Below are 21,382 nucleotides of genomic sequence, written 5' to 3' on the forward strand. Positions count from 1 at the left end.
ATGGGGGTGATACAGGTGCCGAAATCAGCAATTTGCTTGAATATGGTGATTTGTTGTGGATTTCCACAATGAGTCTTATAGTAACCAAAATTCTAACTTCCACAAGAGACACTGTTGAAACGTGGGGTATTAAAAAGCGAGCTATATTACCATCAAAATGAAGACATTGGTCAATACTCCAAAAATCTAGTAAATGATCCTATGAACAGTACAAAAATCAGCATTCAATTTGCATTCCTTCTTCAGCATTATCGCTCATATTCTCCTTTTATAGAGTCCGCGAGGATTAAGATTATTACAAAAGATAGACACAAAAAGCTGGAGTAACTCAGCGGGACACGCAGCATCTTTAGAGGGAAGGAATGGGTGATGTTTTGGGTCAAGACCCTTCCTCAGACTATTACAAATTCAGATTATTACAAATGGGTCCCACCCATTTCCATAACATCAACATCAATTTATGCAGTATACCAACTTTTTAAAATCTGTAAAATCATGCAGGCATACAACATCCAAGAGATTTATTAAAGAGGAACACTTCTATACCTGGATGGCTAAGGCTGAATACCTCCTGTCTTCGACAGGGCGAATACTGGGAAAGTAAAGCCAAATCTTGCAACGCAAGATACTGAAATAGAGAGATATACACATTCAGTTACCTACTTGCTAGCAACAAGTCGAAACAATCTGCTATAATGATGTATTCTTTGTATTATAATGTTGTACTATTTGGCTGACATCCAATTTGTTTTACCTTTATACAACGGGAAACATTGGTCGTTAGGACTTTAGGAAGGCATTGATCAGCTTCCTCTCCAAAATTGGACTGCACAGAAAATTGGAACACCTAAGTCAATGAACAAGAGCAAAAGTATAAAACCAGATGGGGTTTAGTTTTGAGTACAAGCAAGCACAATACTGATTGGCTACAAATAAATTCTGAACTTTTCAAAAATTGTCAATAATCTAAATTGTGCATTTTAGAGAATGGGGCAATAACTGGACATTTCTGTTATTCTAAAACAGACACATAATTCTCGACAGATGTAGATGGGCAGGACGACAGTGAGCAGCTGCAATAGTACATTTTTGTAATCTCGACAGCATTTAAAGTGGCCAAATCATGGAACTTTGGTAACTTGTAAATATTTATTTTGCAAAGCATGAGATGGAAAATGGTCAAGATTCAAACAAATTGTGCATCCTTACGAAATTTTGGAAACGATGATTGCTAATGAATAGCAAGTATTGCTGAATAGATTTATGTAAACATAGGCAGTGGTGTTAAACAAAAAAAAAAATAACAATAAATATAAACAAGCTACTTTATCCACTAATAATTCTAACATTAATAGCTTTAAGAGTCTTAAAATAAATAGGAGCAGGTCATAATGCTATTGGAACCTAATCTGCCATTTAATAAGATCACGTAATTCGAATATCACTGGACCTTAATTGGTGCGTGTGACAATAAAAGACCTTTGAAACCTTTCAACCCAATCACCGTTTATCTGTCTTAAATACATTGCACCCACTGACCATTCACAGCCTTCTGGAAAATCTAGAACAACCTCGAGTAAAGAAATAGTGATGCAAGAACTCCAGATGCTGGAATTTTGAACTAAACACACAAAGTGCTGGAGGAATTCAGCGGGTCAGGCAGCATCTGTGGAAGGAATGGACAGGTGACGGATGGGTCCGAAGGATCCCGATCCAAAATGTTGTCTCAACAGATGCTGCCTGACCTGCTGAGTTTCTCCAGCACTTTGTGTTTTGCTTGATTAAATATATTTTTTCGACTTCCGGCGGCGTCATGGAGAATTAAGGCGCGGCACTGAGCTTCTCCCCCGAAAAAAATTGTAAAAGTCGTTTAAGTCAGCACCGATTTTTTTTAAAAACTCACCGAAGTCGCCTGGTGTTGTGTAAGGGTGTTATCATCAGAAGGTGACGTGAAAATCGGGGAGATTAATGGTGAAATCGGGTGTTTAAATGAGTTTAAATGAGCAGAGATAATCGTTCAGGAGCGCCAAAGAAAAATACTATCAGCCTTCAGCTCGAGGAAGTTTTGGATACTCTGCAAACGACAGAAGAAGAAGATTCTTACAGCCAAGGGTCTCTGCTTGAAATGGCAACAAAAGGAGACAAGAGGGAGAAAGAGGTAAAGCAAATGCTTTTAGATATGACTGCTACAATTAACATGACACTGGAGAAGATGCAAAGTATGGACTCTCACATGGAAAGTAATAAACAGAGTATGGAAACTAATATGGAGAATATTTCTCAAAAAATTGATAATACTTGCAGTGAGTTAAAAGAACTCAAAAAGCAGTATAAGGAATTTGATAAGAGATTAAACTCAGAGTGTGTCAGAATTGAAAATGATTACAACAAGAAATTTAAAGGTATAAGTGATGATATCGGAAAGCTGGATGAGATAATGGAAGAGATGGAGAATGAGATAAAAGAGATTGTCTCGGAAATAAAGAATTTGAAACAATCACAGAAAACTGAAGAGGAAAAACTTGGAAGAATGACTGATAAATGTCTGGACCTGGATTCAGGAAATCGGAGATATAACCTGAGGATTCTCGGAGTAAAGGAAGGACGAGAGGGACATGAATCTCAAACATGTACTTTCGTTACTGACTTACTCAAAGATGTGTTGGAATTGTCGGAAGAACCAAGAACAGACGTCGCTAAACGAGTTGGAAGAGGAACAAATGATTCAAGACAGATAATTGTGAAATTCCGTGACATCTCCTCAGTGGAATTTATATTGAAAAAGATCACTCATGGGAAAAAGCTGACATACCGTGGGGATGATGTGCGAATATTTCGCGATTACTCTCCTGAGGTAGTCCAGAAAATGAGATTGTTTACACCGGCAAGACACACTTTGAGGGAAGTCCCGGGAGTAAGATATGGAATTTTGTTTCCCGGAAAAATGAAGATAACTTATAACGGCGTTGAACGCTCATTTGCAGCTCCCGGAAAAGCTTTAAAGTATGCAGAGGATATTGTTAAGAAAACATCGGGTCAAACTGCCGACAATGAAGAAATCTGAATTTTTTACAAAGCTCTGAACTGATTAAAATGGCCGAGCTACCCAGACAATTATAAAGCTTATCTCGTTGGAATGTGTTATTCAGAGAGCTTGGTTATATTCAACCTTGGATGCAAAGCTCAAAGTTTAACCCCTTGGCACCTGCTTGTACGGTAGTTAACCCTTTGGTACCAGCTTGTATGATGTATGGTAGTTATAGAATGGGATATTATGTAAGAATACAGGGTGGATATATATGGGAAAGTTTAGATTAGATTAAGATTGGATAAATTAGAGGGACATATATACTTATATAATCGTGTATATGTTTGTTCTATATTTGTTTTGTTTTTTTATTCCTTATGTCTCTTTTTTCTCTCGGCTGTCACTAGCATTGATTTGATAAACTCATATAAGAAAAAACACAATATGAAACGATATGTAACTTTTTATGAGGATTCGCCTAGGGGGAGGAGCTCAATGTATAACAACATCACGGAGGTCTATACATTTTTTGCCATCGTTGATGGCTATTCGTCTTTAAGGTATCCTCCTTTAGATACCTTAATAGCACCTTTTTTTTTAAAGCACAAACAAGATTTTTATCTGTTTAATTTTTTTGAAAGTAATTGTGTATCACATTCTTTTTTTCTTTTTCTAAGGCACTTTATAAGAAGGAGATGCAATATAAATCTAATAAACCGGGATGACCACCCAAGTCCTAAAGTTCTGAGGTATTTGTTTGCACCATATGATTCAGGAATATTACCCTGATTTACAATGCAAGACGATAGACAAATAAAGAATGGAGGAATTACATTTTGTAGTTGGAATATACGGGGTGCCAACGAACCAATTAAGAGGGGTAAAATTTTTGCCCAACTAAAATCGTTGAAAAGCGACATAATGTTTTTGCAGGAGACACACATGAAACAACAAACACAAATAAGATTAAAGGCGAATTGGATAGGCCAAACATACTACTCCTCATTTACTTCTAAATCTAGGGGTACAGCTATTCTTATTAGGAAAGGTATTCCTTTTAAATTAAAGAATACCATATCAGATAAAGAGGGAAGATATATTATAGTTTCGGGTGAAATTTATGCAACCCCACTAACTTTGATAAATATTTATGCTCCGAATTTTGATAACCCCCACTTTTTTGATAAAATTATTGACATAATATCAGAGTTTAATTACCAAAATGTGATAATAGGGGGGGACTTTAACTGTGTTTTAGATTCATATCTAGATAAATCAGCAAAACAAAAGAAGAGTAATTTAAAATCTAAAACTAGCGAACTTCTAAATACATATATAAAAAATACGAATATAATAGATGTATGGAGATCTGCTAATCCAGTTGGAAGGGAATACTCGTTTTACTCTTCGGTGCATAAAACTTATTCAAGAATTGATTATTTTTTAGTGGATATGAAATTAATGCCATATACAAACAACCCAACATACCACATTAGTAGTATCTCAGATCACTCCCCGTTGACATTCTCAGTAAAATTTGAGGGAATGCCGGGCAAAAATTTTTTTTGGAGGTTTAATACACATATTTTAAATGATGTGCAAGGCTATCAATATTTAAAACAACAAATGGAACTTTTTTTCGATACAAATGATATACCAGGTACTTTGCCTTCTTTACTATGGGAAACTTTTAAGGCATTTATGAGAGGAATTATAATTTCATATCAAAGTTTTCAAAATAAAAAGAATAAGACAGAACAATTGTTGTTAGAACAAGAAATCAGACAGTTAGAGATGGATAATGCCAAAGATTCCACGACAGATAAACACAATAAGATAATATTACTGAAATTTAAACTTAATCGAATTTTATCGGCAAGGGTAATAAGACTATTCCAAATGACAAAACAGGAACATTTTGAGTTTGGTGACAAACCACATAAGCTTTTAGCTCGCCAATTGAAAAAACAAGAAAAGGAAAATACTATAACCAAAATTAAATCAGAGAAAGGAGAATTACTAATACTACCTAAAGATATTAATAATAGATTTGCCCAATTTTATCAAAACTTATATACATCTAAAATTAAAAGAGAAGATAGTAAAATAAAAAAATTTCTAGATAATTGTAATCTTCCAATACTGGACCTTTTGGAACAAGAGGAATTAGGAGCTCAAATTACAATCAAAGAAATAGGTGAAACAATAAAATCGCTGAAAAATGGTAAGACACCGGGACCAGATGGTTTTAATAATGAATTTTATAAAAAATTTCAGGAGATAACAACCCCTTATTTATTTAATTTATACTCCCATGCTTTTAAAGAAAACAAACTACCTGAAACACTAACAGAATCAACTATTACACTTATTCCAAAAAAAGATAAAGATTTAGAAGATCCGGGCTCGTACAGAGCTATATCACTTTTAAATACAGATCAGAAAATTTTAGCAAAGATTTTATCAAGAAGATTAAGCAAATATATTAGTAAATTGATAAACCCTGATCAAACGGGGTTTATACCTAAAAGACACTCATTTAATAATCTGAGACGTCTGTTTAATATAATGTACTCGCATAAAGTAGAGGAAGAAGATATATCAATTATTTCTTTGGATGCAGAGAAAGCATTTGATCAGGTAGAGTGGCAATACTTATATAAAGTACTACAAAAATTTAATATGGGAGAGAATTTTATAAGATGGGTAAAATTATTATATGATAAACCGATGGCAAGAATTTTAACTAATAACATGTTATCTCAAAAATTTCAACTATCAAGGGGTAATAGGCAGGGATGTGCACTATCACCCCTGCTATTTGCCCTTATGATAGAACCCCTGGCTGAAAGTATAAGAATTCATCCGAATATTCAGGGCTATAATACCAGAGACTCAAAGAATAAAATCTCATTATATGCAGACGATATACTTTTATATATTACAAAGTCACAAACGAGCATACCAAATTTATTAAACTTAATAGAGGAATTTGGGTCTTTTTCTGGATATAGAATAAACTGGAATAAAAGTGAAATCATGACATTAAAACCTCAAGAACCTACACACTTACTGAAGTTCCCCTTTAAAATCGCAACAGAAAAATTTAAATATTTGGGTATTCAGATTACTAGAAAATATAAAGCATTATTCAATGCTAATTTCATGCCTTTATTAAATAAACTTAATACGTTGATTAAATTTTGGAAAACACTTCCCTTATCATTATTAGGTAGAATAAATGCAATAAAAATGATCTTCCTACCACAATTATTATACCTATTTCAATCTATACCGGTATATATACCAAAATACTTTTTTAAAAAATTAGACTCTAATATTACTAATTATATTTGGGACTATAGATCACATAGAATCACAAAAAAACATTTATGTAAACCAAAAGAGGTCGGGGGACTTTCACTTCCGAATTTTATGTATTATTACTGGGCAGTGCATATTAAGAATATGATTTATTGGTTGGATAGTGCTACCCAACAGACAGAATGGATAAAAATGGAGAAGGAGGATTGCCATCCTAGTAATATAGGAACGATCCTCTTCTCCCCAAAAAAACTGAATAACACAATATATAAGAAGAACCCAATTATATATGGTACAATAAGAATTTGGAAACAAATAAAATTATCTTTAAAATTAAGAAATCTATCACTGTTAATGCCAATAGCGAATAACCCTTTATTTAAACCATCTCTTATTGATAAGACATATAACCAATGGGAAAGTCTCGGAATTAGAAGGATCGGGGATATGTATGAAATGGGAAACTTACTATCATTCCAACAATTACAATTAAAATTTAAATTGAAAAACAACCAATATTTTAAATATCTTCAGATTTGCGATTTCGTGAAAAAATATATACAAGGATATCAAAAAGTAACTCCTGACTTATTGGAAGAGGCAATGAATATTGAAGCTGACTCACAAAAATTAATATCATATTTATATAATAGTATTCTAAATATAGACCTACCATCGACAGAGGTACTTAGAGAAGAGTGGGAACGGGAACTAATGATAAAAATTACGAAGGTTAAATGGGAAAAATACCTGATATATATTCACAAATGTTCAATTAATGTAAGACATAATTTAATTCAATTTAAAATTGTACATAGATTATATTACTCAAAAACAAGATTGAACAAATTTTATCCAAATATATCCGCCACTTGTGATAAATGTCTAGCCCAAAAGGCAACTATAACACACTCCTTAGTCTCCTGCATAAAACTTTATAGATTCTGGAATGATATTTTTGAAATATTTACAAAATTATTCAAGACAAGAATGGAACCTAATACTGAAATGATTATATTTGGCGTAATGGAAGATGGGAATAAATTGAACACATCTCAAAATCTATTCCTTAACTATGGTTTAATAATAGCAAAAAAATTAATTCTTAAATTTTGGAAAGGTACATCAATACCAACGCTTAAAATGTGGATTGCAAGTATGTTGGACACCGCTCATCTTGAGGAAATGCGATTCCTCCTAATGGATAAATCAGACCAATTCATAACGAGTTGGTCTCCATTCGTCGTTTTTTTGGAATCATATGGTGCAACACAATTGTAAAAAATAACTGTTTCAGGACTGGACGAGGGTTGGTCAAGACTATAAATAATGATCTCCTCTTTTTTTTTTTTTTTTTTTTTTTTTTTTTTTTCTTTTTTTCTCTCTATTCTCTCTCTCAACTTTTTTCATTTACTCGTTTTCTTTTTTCACACACTATATATTTCACATCTTTCTATCCTTTACTATCTAACTTCTTTTTCTTATTCTAATCTTTTTTCAGTGTAACAAAAAAAAAAAAAAGAAGTTGTACATAAAATGTATTATGAAAATATATATTAGGCACTTTGGTGCCATATGACTGTACTTACTTCTAATAATAAAAAAAAAAAAAAAAAAAAAAAAAAAAAAAAATATATTTTTTCTAATTTCTGCCTTAATAGGCAATTCCTATTCCGACTGATCCTAGTTAACACTTCCCTGCCAGATGAAGCACGTTTGCATAGCAATTATTGGATTACTCCCAGTAACTTAATTGTTTTCAAATAAGGTTAGTTTATATTCTTTTTATCTCCAGAGAATAAAAATTAATTCCGGGACACAATCAAATTAATATATGCGGCACAGAGACCAGAAATGACCCCCATCCATGAGGAGAGGTTTCACAAAAGCATTGTTCCAGTTCTGGTCACCCCATTACAGGAAGAACATGGTGGCTTTGTAGTAGGTGCAGAAGAGGTTTATCAGGATGTTGCTTGTATTAGAGGGTATTGGCTATAAGGAGAAGCTAGGCAAACTTGGATTATTTTCTCTGGAGCATCAGAAGCTGAGGGGAGACCTGATACAAGTATATAAAATGATGTGAGGCCTCGATAAGGTAGGCCTTTTAGAAAAACACCCTTTTCTCTGGGTGGAAATGTCAAAGACTAGAAGACATTTGAGACTAAAGGGGCTGTCCCACTTGGGCGACCTAAATGGCGAGTTTAGAAGAGTTTGAAAAAATGACCTCCTTCGACTATGTTTAAGACTAGCTTCGACTAGCTACGATTAACTTCGGGAACCGAATAGTGGAGAGTGAAGATGACCTCCTTCGATCTCCTTTCGACTATGATGAAGACTATCTACGACTACCTTCGACTACCTTCGATGACTATCCTCGATTACCTACAACTAACATGTCGACCTGCTACGACCTACTACGACTAAACCTAAGAGTAAAAAAAGTATTGATTTTTTCCATGGCGACCTTTTTTTACTCACGGGCATTTTTTTAACATATTGAAAAAAATGCCGCGACCTAGCTGAGGCCTCGAGTACGCGGAGACCACTCTCGAGCATGAAGGAGAGTTACGAAGACCTCCTACGACCTCGTGTCGACCATGCTACGAGTATGAGTCAAGGGCAAACTCGCCAGAACTCGCGGATTAGGTCGCCCAAGTGGAACAGGCCCCTAAGTTGAGAGGGGCAAAGTTTAAAGACGATATGCAGAGGAAGGTTATTTTATAGAATGGAGGGTGCTTGGAACATGCTGCCACGTATAGTGCTGGAGGCAGATACGATAGTAGGTGTCTATTAGATAGGCACATGGATATGCAGGGAATGAAGGGCTACAAATCACATGAGATCAGGTTGACTTGGCATAGACATTGTGGGCCAAAGGGACTGCTCCTGTACTGTACTTTTCTATATTCTATGTACTTTCGTCACAGTTTTTCTTCATAATTTGCTGTTTTGATAATTATGAAAACTTAATTTTATATGTGGGGAACTCTTGAAAGCTGTCCCTCCTTCCACATTTAATTATTTCATGTTAGACACAAAAAGCTGGAGTAACTCAGGTCAGACAGCATCTCTGGAGAAATGGAATAGGTGATGTTTCGGGTCGATATCCTTCTTCCTACACATTAAATAATGCATGTTAGTTTATGTTTACATTTTATCTTCCCTCATTAACTTTGTGTACCAATTTGTTGCTGGTTTGTAAAACTCTCCACAGGCTTATTACTCGTTTGCTTAGCAACATTATAAACTTTTCAGCCGTAGGATCTCTTGCACATTGATTCCAATGTCTTTAAATTGAAAACAATAATTTGGGAACTCTTGTCGAAGCAAAGCTATGATATCTTTTCCATACTCACCTCTGTGATGTAGATTTTAAAGAGCACCCATGTAATGTACCAGGTAACCAAAATAAATGTACCACTTAGCCAGGTCGTGTAGAGCAGCGGCAAATCAAACAGGCCAGCCAGGGTATCCAGACAATGCTGTGTGCTTCAGAAAAAGTTACAGACAGTTGTTTTTTTCCAAGTGCTCATTCACATATTAGCACTAGTAATATTGCATCTCACTGTGATCATCTGACAGACACACCTCTTTCTAAAAGACAACGTGTAAGTTTAACATATACCCAAACTGCTTTACTGCCAAAAATCACTGCTCAGATATACGAATGTAGAATTAAAGCAGCAAAACTTTTTACATGATTTGGTTGAACTATTTTGTGTGTTAAGCTTTGGAAATTGTAAGTTTGGTACAATGCCATGGAAAAAATAGGATTCATATTTAAGTGAACATCTGTGAGTGGGGAAGGAGCAGAAGAGAAGTTTCAGCTTTACACAGAGCGCGATTGCTGATTTTGATTAACTCAACCTGACCCAATTCAGCATTCTGAATCAGGATGTTTAAAATCATTAACACTGGTAAGAAAACCTGTTTTTGTCTACAAGTCCCCATTTATTTTTGAAAAATGACAATCAGTATCACTGAGCTTTCCCATTAGATAAAATACACTGATGTAGTGTCAAAGGACAAAATAAGTCATAGCTTCAAATCCAAAACACCCCTGTGATTGCTTCGATCGACAGATCAGTGGCTAAGATGCTGCATTTGGGTTCAATGGCCTTGTGCAATTAATGGCATTGGTAAAGGAAGAAAAATAACACGCAAAACAAAATCACTCCCCAAATAATTATTAAACAGGGTATCATCAAATAATAACTAATGAATATTTTATAGGCAGCTCACCTGTCCTTTTGGAGGGTTGTTGAGGCACTTATCCAAGCTCTTGGCACATAACCTGAGTTGGAATTAAGAAGGTATTAGGGAAATCAAATTGAGGATTTACAGATATTTTGTCCATCATTCAGCAAGCAGATTTTGGCGACTGAGCAATGTCACCAATAAAGAGTAAGCCATCCTGGGGCGCGGTGATTGAGCCGCGGGACAGTTTTTAACATCGCCCGGTGGGGTATCGCCTCAGCGCAGAGGGAGAAGAGGAGGGAAGAGACTGCAGCCCTAAGACTTTTGCCTCCATCACAGTGAGGAGATGCTGGGTGGACTCACTGTGGTGGATGTTAATATGTGTTTATTGTTGTTTTTTTATTGTATTGTATGTTTGACTGCTGCAATTTCGTTCAGACTTCGGTCTGAATGACAATAAAGGCTATCTAATCTAATCTAATCTAATACCAAAAGATCAGGAACATTTCAGTGATGAATAAAATTGATTGATTGATTTTAACCAGCAGTTACATGCAACATATTGCCTTTATGTTTATTAATTATTTTTAAACAGTTCCCTCAGATTATGTCCCCATATTGTAATTTTATTTCTTCATGCATTTCATCACTATCCTTACAATGTATGGAAGTGATATGATGTCAAATACCTACAATAATGAAACTCATTTATAAAAATATTTTACTGTTGCATTGTATTTGAGAAATCAAAATAATAACGGTGAAGCCACATGTAAAAATAGTTTAGTATTCTTATATTTTACATTGCTATTGCCGGTATAATTTTTCTCACCTCTGGTCATTCGTATCACATAATTTTGCTCGGAACCAGGACAATTATCAAGTTAATCAAACAAACATTCAAAGAAGCTGAAATTCAGTCGACATGTGTATTTAAAACTGAGTTCTCAAATTCTGCTTATTCAATTAAGCAGGTGCTTAATTATTTTCTCCCTGGCACATCTTCCCATTTTCAGACCCTCAGCTTACTTGTGGTTCCAAATTATACTCACTCAGGCAACTCTCTATGGAATGCTCCAGCTGATTAATAGTTATTTCCCTTTTTCAACTCAAGACAAACTGGAAAGAGCACCAGGGAAGTAGTGAGCAGAAACCCCCCCAATATTGCTGCAATCCAGTATTTCTATCTCTGAGTTAAGTGCAAGCGAAAGAATGGAGGTGGAGCAGAGGCAATCAGAGCATGAGAAAATTAACCTATGCCCAAATGTAACTCACAAGATAGGACATGGAATGTGTATAAATAAAAATATTACCTAGAAAATAGTAAAGGATGCAGTAGTTCCTGAGGAAATACAGAGATTGCACAGCACTATACTTGATGACCAATGATAGATTTGCTTTGAAACGCAGGTACTTAAATTGCTGCAAAAAAAAAAAAAAGAAACAGAAGATTAGTTTTTTCCTCTTTTCTCAACATCTCTGTTTTCTTCTTGTGAGCAAGCTAGGACTCACCAAGGCACCGTTCCACAGATGTGGAGCACCATATTGACCATTCAAAACGTATTCTGGCACTGCATATCCTGCTGATAGCACTGGTGAGGTCATTAATTATCTCCCTAATTTTGTCCAGACCCCACAACGTTCTGTGTAAAAAAACGCCCTGCACATTTTCAATAAACTCCCCCCCTCTGAACTTATAGCTATGCCCTCGAGTTGGACATATCCACCGTGGGGGAAAGTTTCTAGCTCTCTACCCCATCTATGCCTCTAATAATTTTATACACTTCTACCAAGTCTCCTCTCAACCTCCGATGTTCCAGAGAAAGCAATCCATTTCTAGATTCATGCGATCTGACTGGCTTTTGCTGTTTAGCCCCACAAATAATTGTTATCAGCACAGCGTCGCAGCAGTAGAGTTGCTGCCTTACAGCGCCAGCGGCCCGGGTTCGATCATGACTACGGGCGCTGTCTGTACAGTTTGTACATTCTCCCTGTGACCGTGCAGGTTTTCTCGGGTGCACCGGTTTCCTCCCACATTCCAAAGATGTGCAGATTTTTTAATTGGTTTTTAATTTGCAAATTTCCCCCTAGTGTGTAGGATGCAAAAGTGGGATAACATAGTAGAACTAGCTTACACGTTGGTTGGCGTGGGCTGAAGGACCCGTTTCCATGCTGTATCTCTAAATTAAATTACACTAAACAAAGATCAAAATCAAACTGCATCTTTAAGTTTCATTTCCACAATAAGCAGATGATTAACCCATTTGGTCCGTAGGGAGTACAATTTAGCTCTCAGTGCAGATTTAACCCACCTGAACTGATGGGTTAAATATTATATCTGTAAATATCTAGAAGATCCAATATGGCTCACTAACTTCTATTTCTCTCAGTTCCTGATAAAAGGATCTCAAATCAAAAGTCCAGTACATTTTTGCAAATATTAAATGGAAACTGAATGTAACCATCACATGTCGATAAACTACAAAGGGATGACCCCCCTCCCTCCCTTTCTACATGTTAAATGTGGTGGTACGTGCCACATGTGGCAGCCACAGTGCTTCAAGTGGCCACGTGAGAAACCCGTACCATGATTAGTTCCAGAGTTAAGTGCTACACCCAACAGCTACAGGATAGCTGCCGCTGAGAGGCGGGGAACACAGTTAGAGATTGACAGAGGTCCAGGAGCTAGTAGATTGCTAGATCGCCCTAGTAGAAAACCGTATATATAGACCCCCAAAAAAACAAATCACCATATAAATACCAGGTCCAAGACCCTTGTGATTAGATTAGAACCAAAGAACAGATGTCTAAAGAGGCAGCAAGTAAATGGCAACAGACCTGCATTTTAGATCATAGCAGGTAAGGACCCTCACCTTGAAGTTTGGATGACGTATATTTAAAATAAACAAATATTTACTACAAATAAATTGATCTGCGTATTCAAAATAGAAATAAAAAGTTACATTTCTTACCTGCATAGTTGGAAAAGACAAATAATTGAAGTTGTTAGCAAAGTAAAGCAAACTGTAACAATATCCTATAAATGCTCCTTCCATCAGCAGGAAAACATGAAACTCATTGAGGCACATGTGGCCACTGGATGCAGAACTGTAACGATAAGATTAAAAATTGATAGGGAGTTTAGCGACAAAATATAGACAAGGTGCACAAATTCTAAACAACGATATTTTATAAACGTCCACATTACCATAACTCCAAGCTTACCTGTCACGAGATGAGCAAGGCACACTGATCATCTGGTAACGCCCCCCAGCTATGACTGCTGTGCACCATGCCATCAGCATCCCCATCACTGCATGTACCACCGAATGAATGAACCGATGAGGGTGGAAGACATTCCCTATCAGTGCAATCCGACTGCATGGAATAGATGGCTCCACTGCAAAGGAAGGACATAATATTTTTCAAAAAAAAAAGCAGTAGCAGGTTTAAGATCCTGTTAGGGGCTATACATTTAGTTGGAAAAGTCGACGAGGCAAGTCATTTGAAAACACCCCTTTTCAGAACTCAAGCTTCAACATAACATCTAATATAATCTGAGCAAAATTGATCATTACACCATTTCACCAACTGTGGAATCATATACTTCAACAACTTAACCACGACTTTACCATCCCCAAACTGACAATTATCAACATCTCTGCATATTTCACCTGGCTTATCGACAATCATTCCAGTTCACAAACGAAAATGCTTCCAGTGGATAAAATTCTACATTCTTTGTTTTTAAATTACTGTAGCCTCATGCCACATTCTCCTCAAGCCCTTTATCTCACCCCAAATGCATATACTCTCATCTATTTGATGCCTGGAATTCCTCTCATACTATCTCTACTCCATCTCCCTGCCACAAATACACAGGTCACTTTTTAACTAACCTTTCAGTCACCCTTCATAGCTCTTAATCAGCATTCTATATGATTTTTGGTAATTAGCGTTATTTACTTGGTACAAAAAACAGAGCAACACTATGGCACGGCAGATTTGACTGAATCAAGGTGCTCTGTGTGTGTGGAGTTTGCACATTTACCCCATGACCAAAAGTACATTTCTCCCAGGTGTTTCAACTTGATCAAGGTAGGCCCATGCATTCATTTTCATAAACACAAAATCTTAATTTTTTTCTGCATTAAAAGTCTCAATTTAGTTTTTGATCAAAATAAACTTAATTCTACAATTTCATTACAACAAATGAATAATTCACAAATTGAGGCAGTTGAAATTCCCATTGACATACTGTCAAAACTGTATAAATTTCAATCGCGTAACTCATGTTACATGATGTACCTGGTATCGTATGAAACAGGATGTAATGAATGTAAATCATTGCCTCTTTCCTCACTAATAATTGAACAGACCTAATTTAAAAAAATGATTTTGACAAATGCAAACTTTACTTAAAATAGAGATAAATGGCATGATTTAAACCTATGGAGTGAATATTTAAGCATTAAAAGCATCAAAAAGTTATCTAAAAATCAAACAGCCAAGAGGTTAACAAAACAGTAGCCAAGTGTCAAGAATAAAATTTTAATACCTGTATAATATTCCATATTAAAGATTCCAATAACTACTACAGATCCACACAACACCAGGATTGAAAACATTATGCAAGAACTGTTCAGGTGGTTTAATGTGTCTAGAAAAGAATAAGGATACAATACTTTATTGTATTCTGAAAGATAATTCCTCCCCCAACCCATCAGCATTATGATTACCTGAAATCCACTGAACAGGACAGAATACATTCAGTTGGCTAAGCATTATAAATACAGTTGTGGAGACAGGCAACAACAGGACAGACCATGCAATTGCAGCTGCTGCTCGCCAACTGAACACCTGGAAAGCAAGATGACAAAAACTGTAATTAGTATCTTCTCAGGGCTGGGGCGAGTTTTGAAAAACTAAACAGATAGTTGGCCAGTTTATAAGTTACTATACCTGTTATACTTACTCAATTTATTCTTCCACTATTATTTTATTAACTCTATTTAAGCATCCAAGTTTCAGTTTCAGTTACAGAATGTTCTGAAGAACTGTAACATATTCTGCTTTACCAAGATAAGCAAGGTAATCCACTTGACACCATAACAAAACTTTATGACATTCCAACCTGGCAACATCCATGTCAATTTTCTGTTCCATCTTCCCCATGCCTGATAAGAATTACCTGATTTTACATAACACTCCAGCTGTGGCCTAGTTATGTCTTTGTTTTTCTAACCACCGATTCAACTAATGAAGGAACACCTTACATGCCTTCTCTTTCTTCTTGTACATATCTCTGTATCCTACCTTCTATGTTAGGGTTTCTTATAGATTGGTGGACCAAATGAATTACTGTCACTTCCCTGCTTTGAATTTAATTGGCAACTTTCTGTGCATCTGTCCAACCCATTGACATCATGTCATCAGAAATCCCCCCACACCACCCTCCCACCCCACATAGCACACGACAATGAGGGACATTTGTGTTAAGTTACTATAAACAACAAATAAATAATAATAAATACTATAAAGTAACAATAGATCTTCTAGCTTAATTGACATGACATGAAAATGGATTTACAATAATCTGATCCAACTGTCGATGATACCCACTCTAAACCCCAACCTTCAACTCCAGTCCCTCAAACGAATTGCAAACATAACGAGCTACAGATGCTGCTTTACCAAAAAAGACACAACGTGCTGGAGTAATTCAGCGGGTCAGGCAGCATTTCTAGAGAACATGGGTAGGAGACTTTTCGGGTCTGGACCCTTCTTCAGATAACAGGGGAGGGACATTGATAACAGGAGTGCTCAATAGCTCGGCAGCATCCGTTTAAAGACAGATGGATCTGGAATTTCAGAACCCCATGTCTGACAATACCCTGGTCACTTTCCTGTCAGTTTAACGTAAATCATCGTCTTTGGGAGCTTCCTTCCCCATCTTTACCCGTTAAAGAGAAGATAGACACAAAATGCTGCAGCAACTCAGGAGAGAAGGACAGGCAGCATCTCTGGAGCGAAGGAATGGGTCGAGCCCCAAAGAAGCACAGACCCATGCTCCAGAGATGCTGCCTGTCCCGCTGAGTTACTCCAGCGCCCGCAGTTCCTTCCTCCACATTCACCCGTTCCGGGCCGGACAAGCCTCGGCCTGTTCAGCAACAGCGGACCGGTGGTGAAGGGAGCAGCCGCCGGTTGGCAGGACTGGCCTCACCTTGCGGATGAACCATAGGCCCGGCGGCCGCTCGGCGCACCCCTCGCTGCCGGCGACCCGCATCCCCAGCCCCAGCCCCAGCTCAGCTCCAAGACCAGGACCACGACCAGGCCGCGCCGCTCCCGCGCTTTCAGATTCAAAGGCCGCCCCACTGTGCGTCTGCGCCCCCGGCGGTGACGCATGGACGCCGCGATCACGATGCGGCACGGCGCCATGTTTGATGCTGGCAGAACCGGCCGCCATGATGGATGGAGCCGCCTCCTGGACAGGGCTGAGATGGCATGTAGACAGACACAAAATGAGACAGACGAAATGTGGAGGAAGGACCTGCAGATGCTAGTTTACACTGATGATAGACACACAATGCTGGAGAAGCTCAGTGGGACAGGCAGCATCCCTTTTCCCGTCAGAACTGCCCCCTCCATCGACTCCTTTAAGTCGAGACTTAAAACTCATCTCTACTCCCAAGCCTTTTTTGACGTCCTCTGAGCGAGGGCTATATGTATGTAGTGATGTTTGTATTTAATCTATGATCCACTGTTGTTTGTTATACTATTCTTATAGCAATTTAAAGCACTTTTGGCCAACGAGAGTTTTTTAAATGTGCTATATAAATAAAAGTGACTTGACTTGTCTTGACTAGGAGTAGCAATGTTACAAAATTTTGAGATTTTAAAAATCAAGTCTGTAATTTATCCCATCAGATAAAGCATAAAAATAAGTTTAATTTGACACCTAATTCACTTTCATATCTCAAGTATTTAAAAAGTTATGGCCATTTTCATACTCGGAAATGAGCATCTTGTTCCCTATTGATTTTCTATGGACATAACAAAAAAGTTGTGATCGTGAACAGTCAAAAGCCCATAACTTTCTTAAAAATTAAGAGAACTGAATGAAATTTTCAGTTATCATAGATTGAAGCATTCTGAAACAAATATAAAATAATCTTACTTGGATGACCTGAAATTAAAGCATATAATTAGTTAGTTACCTAATTGTAGCTAATTTCAGACTTCAATTACTACATCTAAACATCTATCCATTTCTTAATAAATGATTAACATTTTTAAATAGCCTAAATGTCCAAATAATATTCACAAATAATTCACAATAAAACATGATTTTAAAATCTCATTTACATTAATTTATAGGCCAAATGGAAGGAATTCAGTGTTCAATTGCTGTAAATAAATGCCCATTTAAATCAGCTTTCCAGTGGGTCCCTGTGGAACGCGCTGGTTTAGAACGTTCACATTGCGGTAGATTTGTGCCTCAAATGCCGAGAAAAATACTGCGCGATATAATGGGACCAAATTGAGCTACTCGCAATATTAAACTTTGTATAAAGGGATCTTTAGAAGCCCTTTTTAATGTAAAAATATACAACCTAACTTCAGTTGACTGCTTTATGAGACCCTGCGGTTGCTGGCTGTCGCGGGTTTAGAGATTGATTTTTAAACTACTATAACTATTATTCAAGGCCTTTAAACCTAATAATAGCTTTTGCGACGGGGTCTTCCAGCGATTTTTCGTTAATAATTAACTAGGCTGAACATCTTCGATTGGAACAGCTTAGAGAAAATCGCGTTTTAAACCCGCCCCCTCTAAACGGCGCCAAAATCGCGCACACCCGCAGCGGCAGATTTTCAAAGACGCTTCAGGTAGGCTTTGCAACATACCTACTAGGAGAGAAGGAGTGGGTGACGTTTTGGGTCGAGACCCTACTTCAAATTGATATGTGTCTGAATTTCCTGCAGGCTAGTCATAGTCAAGATCGAAAGCGTTTATTTGTCATATGCACCTGAACAATAAAAGTCTTGAGCAAAAATCGAAGTGATGGAGGAACTCAGCAGGTCAGACAGCATCTATGGAGGGAATGGACAGGCGACGTTTGAGGTTGAGACCTTCTACAGGTGGACACGGGTGAGGGGGGAAGTGACAAAGGCCAAAGGACAAAGGGATGAAAAGGAGACAAAAGGAAAAACAAGGTTGCGATGTAAAGCTGGAGGGAGGGGTATGGGTGGAAGGGGACAGATGGGATAAGAGGAAAATATGGGACTTGGGGATGAAAAATGTGCTTGTGGAGGAGGGGAAAGGAGCAGGTACCTAGAATGGTTGGAGAGATGTATGCACACTGGTAGAGAGAGCAGGGAAAGGGGATATCAGGGGAAAGAGGCGATGGGGTGGGAATGGTGGCTATTACTTGAAATTTGAAAATTCGATGTTCCTTCTGTTGGGTTCATAAGATCTTATGACAGGAGCAGAATTAGGACATTTGGCCCATCGACTCTGCTCCGCCATTTGATCATAGCTGAGCTATTTTTCCCTCTCAACCCCATTCTCCTGCCATCTCCCCGTAGCCTTTGGCACCCTTACTGATGAAGATTAATTTTTGTTTTAAAAATACCCAATGACTTAGCCTCCACAGCTGCCTGAATTCCACAGATTCAACACCTACAGGCTGAAGAAATCTTCTTCATCTTTATTCTAAAGGTAACTTGTTTTATTTTGAGGCTGTGCCCTCTGGTCCTTGATTCTCCCACTACTGAAAACATCCTCACCACATCCACTCTACCTAGGTCTTTCATTAGTCAGTAAGTTTCAATGAGATACCATCATCCTTCTAAACTCCAGCGAGTACAGGCCCAGAGAAATCAAACACTCCTCGTATGCTAATGCAATCAACCCCAGAATTATTCTCATAAACCCCCTCTGCTCCCTCTCCACGCCAGCTCATCCTTCCTCAGATATGGGGCCCAAAATTGCTCACAATATTCCAAATGAGGTCTGGCAAATGCCTTATAAAGCATGTCTGAAGAAGGGTCTCGACCCGAAACGTCACCCATTCCTTCTTCCACAGATGCTGCCTGTCCCGCTGAATTACTCCAGCTTTTTGTGTCTATCTCAAAATGATAGGGCATATCAAAATGATAGGCGAACGTTGCATTTGCCTTCCTAACTATTGACTCAACTGGCAAAATAACCTTTTGGGAATCCTGCACCAGAATTACCAAGTCCTGATTACTGAATCCTCTCCTGATTTAGAAAATAGTCTATGCCTTTATTCCTTCTGCCAAAGTGCATGACCGTACACTTTGCTACACTGTATTCCATTTGCCACTCTTGTAAGCTACTCAAGTGATACAGTGATGTTCTTCTATAGTGATAGACCAATTTTTTTAAATGGGGAAAGGATTCAGTAATCAGGACTAGGGAGTGCTGGTGCAGGATTCCCAAAATGTTAATTGGGAAAAGGGATAGTGACAGATTTGGAAGACCAGTTGAACACAAAGTGGCCGGTGCAAATTGAGATCATAGTTTTTGTCAGGAAACCCCAGTCTATGCCAAGGTGTGCAAATGCAGTCAGTAACATTTCAACTTTGCTTGCTGTGTAAACATTAGGCAGCATGGTGGCGCAGTGGTAGAGTTACTGCCTTACAGCACTTACAGCGCCAGAGACCCAGGTTCGATCCTGATGACGGGTGCTGTTTGTACGGAATTTGTATGTTCTCCCTGTGACTGTGAGTTTTCTCCAAGATCTTCGGTTTCCTCCCACACTCCAGAGACCTACAGGTTTGTTGGTTAATTGGCTTTGGTGTAAATGTAAATAAAATTGTCCAGAGTGTGTGTAGGACAGTGTTAATGTGCGGGGATCGCTGGTCGGTGTGGACTCAGTAGGCTGAAGGGCCTGTTTCTGCGCTGTATCTCTGAACTAAACTAAACTAAAATTAAACTATTGCGAGTCTCTGTGGTCATTGACGAACCCTACGTCATCCCTGACGCCACACGTTATCTCTTAATTGATTCATGATTTTTTGTTGATGTGTTCACATTTATATTGTAAACCTAGAGACTGGGCAGCCGGGCAGCCAAGCAATACAAACCAGAAAGTGTGTAATGGGCAGGAAATGTATAATCTTGAAGTTATGGTTCATATGAAAAGTTAAAGAAAACATTAAGGAACAGCAATAAAACATAACATTTACTAGACTAAGTGGGACCCGTTGGGTCTCAGCATCACACAGGAGGGCTGGTCATCCAACGCAATATTCCACCTCTCCACAAATTCTCATATTGGTGGCCAGTTGGGGGGGAGGGGGGCTTTCTGGAGCGCTAGTATGGGTGTTATGGGCTGAAGGGACTGGTTTCCAGAGGGCTAGTATGCAAATTGTGCGCCAAATGGATTCTTGGGCTGGCGTCTCAGTCAATCAAGCCTGTTGTGCTGGCAACTTACTCACTCACGGCTGGTGGGCTGGTAGTTGACTCACGGCTAATCCTTGAAATTCTATTTCAAGCAGGGTATAAGGCCACCAAATTCAAGTGAAGTTTCTTACCACTTCTGGTAGGGTGCAAGGCCACCAAATTCAAGTGCAGTTTCATACCATTTGAAGTAGGGTGCAAAGCCACTAAAGACAGCGAGTCGTGACCTCTCCATCCTCCATCTTGCAGAGACTGAGCCACACCCACATTTCCGGGTTTTATAACCCCTTCCCCCCCCCACCCACCGGAAAAGGTGTGGCTTTCATGGAGTGATTGACAGGAGAGAGATTCTCTACATTTAAAAAAAAACTAAAAACACTTTTATTTTTCATTGATGGGAAGAATTC

At 38.0% G+C, this 21,382-nt stretch overlaps 1 protein-coding gene across 4 annotated transcripts in view; it reads right to left on the bottom strand.

Annotated features, from left to right (window-relative positions):
* The window catches only part of ndc1 (NDC1 transmembrane nucleoporin), a 36,885-nt gene extending 19,953 nt beyond the window's left edge, over nt 1-16,932 (bottom strand). For 2 of the 4 annotated variants that reach the window (XM_033028107.1, XM_033028106.1), the window contains exons 1-10: nt 16,773-16,932; nt 15,289-15,409; nt 15,108-15,209; nt 13,775-13,949; nt 13,522-13,657; nt 11,863-11,971; nt 10,595-10,646; nt 9,709-9,841; nt 755-847; nt 547-628 (exon numbers count right to left, since the gene is read on the bottom strand). In XM_033028107.1, coding sequence (XP_032883998.1) covers nt 547-628; nt 755-847; nt 9,709-9,841; nt 10,595-10,646; nt 11,863-11,971; nt 13,522-13,657; nt 13,775-13,949; nt 15,108-15,209; nt 15,289-15,409; nt 16,773-16,835 — 1,066 coding nt within the window. In that variant the 5' untranslated portion in view covers nt 16,836-16,932. Of the gene's footprint in view, nt 1-546; nt 629-754; nt 848-9,708; nt 9,842-10,594; nt 10,647-11,862; nt 11,972-13,521; nt 13,658-13,774; nt 13,950-15,107; nt 15,210-15,288; nt 15,410-15,511; nt 15,637-16,772 lie in introns of those variants that run through there. The other 2 variants (XM_033028108.1, XM_033028109.1) reach the window with 2 other exon arrangements.
* Nucleotides 16,933-21,382: the final 4,450 nt, after the last annotated feature.

Source organism: Amblyraja radiata, chromosome 10 (assembly GCF_010909765.2).
Source record: "Amblyraja radiata isolate CabotCenter1 chromosome 10, sAmbRad1.1.pri, whole genome shotgun sequence".
NCBI classification, from domain to species: Eukaryota; Metazoa; Chordata; class Chondrichthyes; order Rajiformes; family Rajidae; genus Amblyraja; species Amblyraja radiata.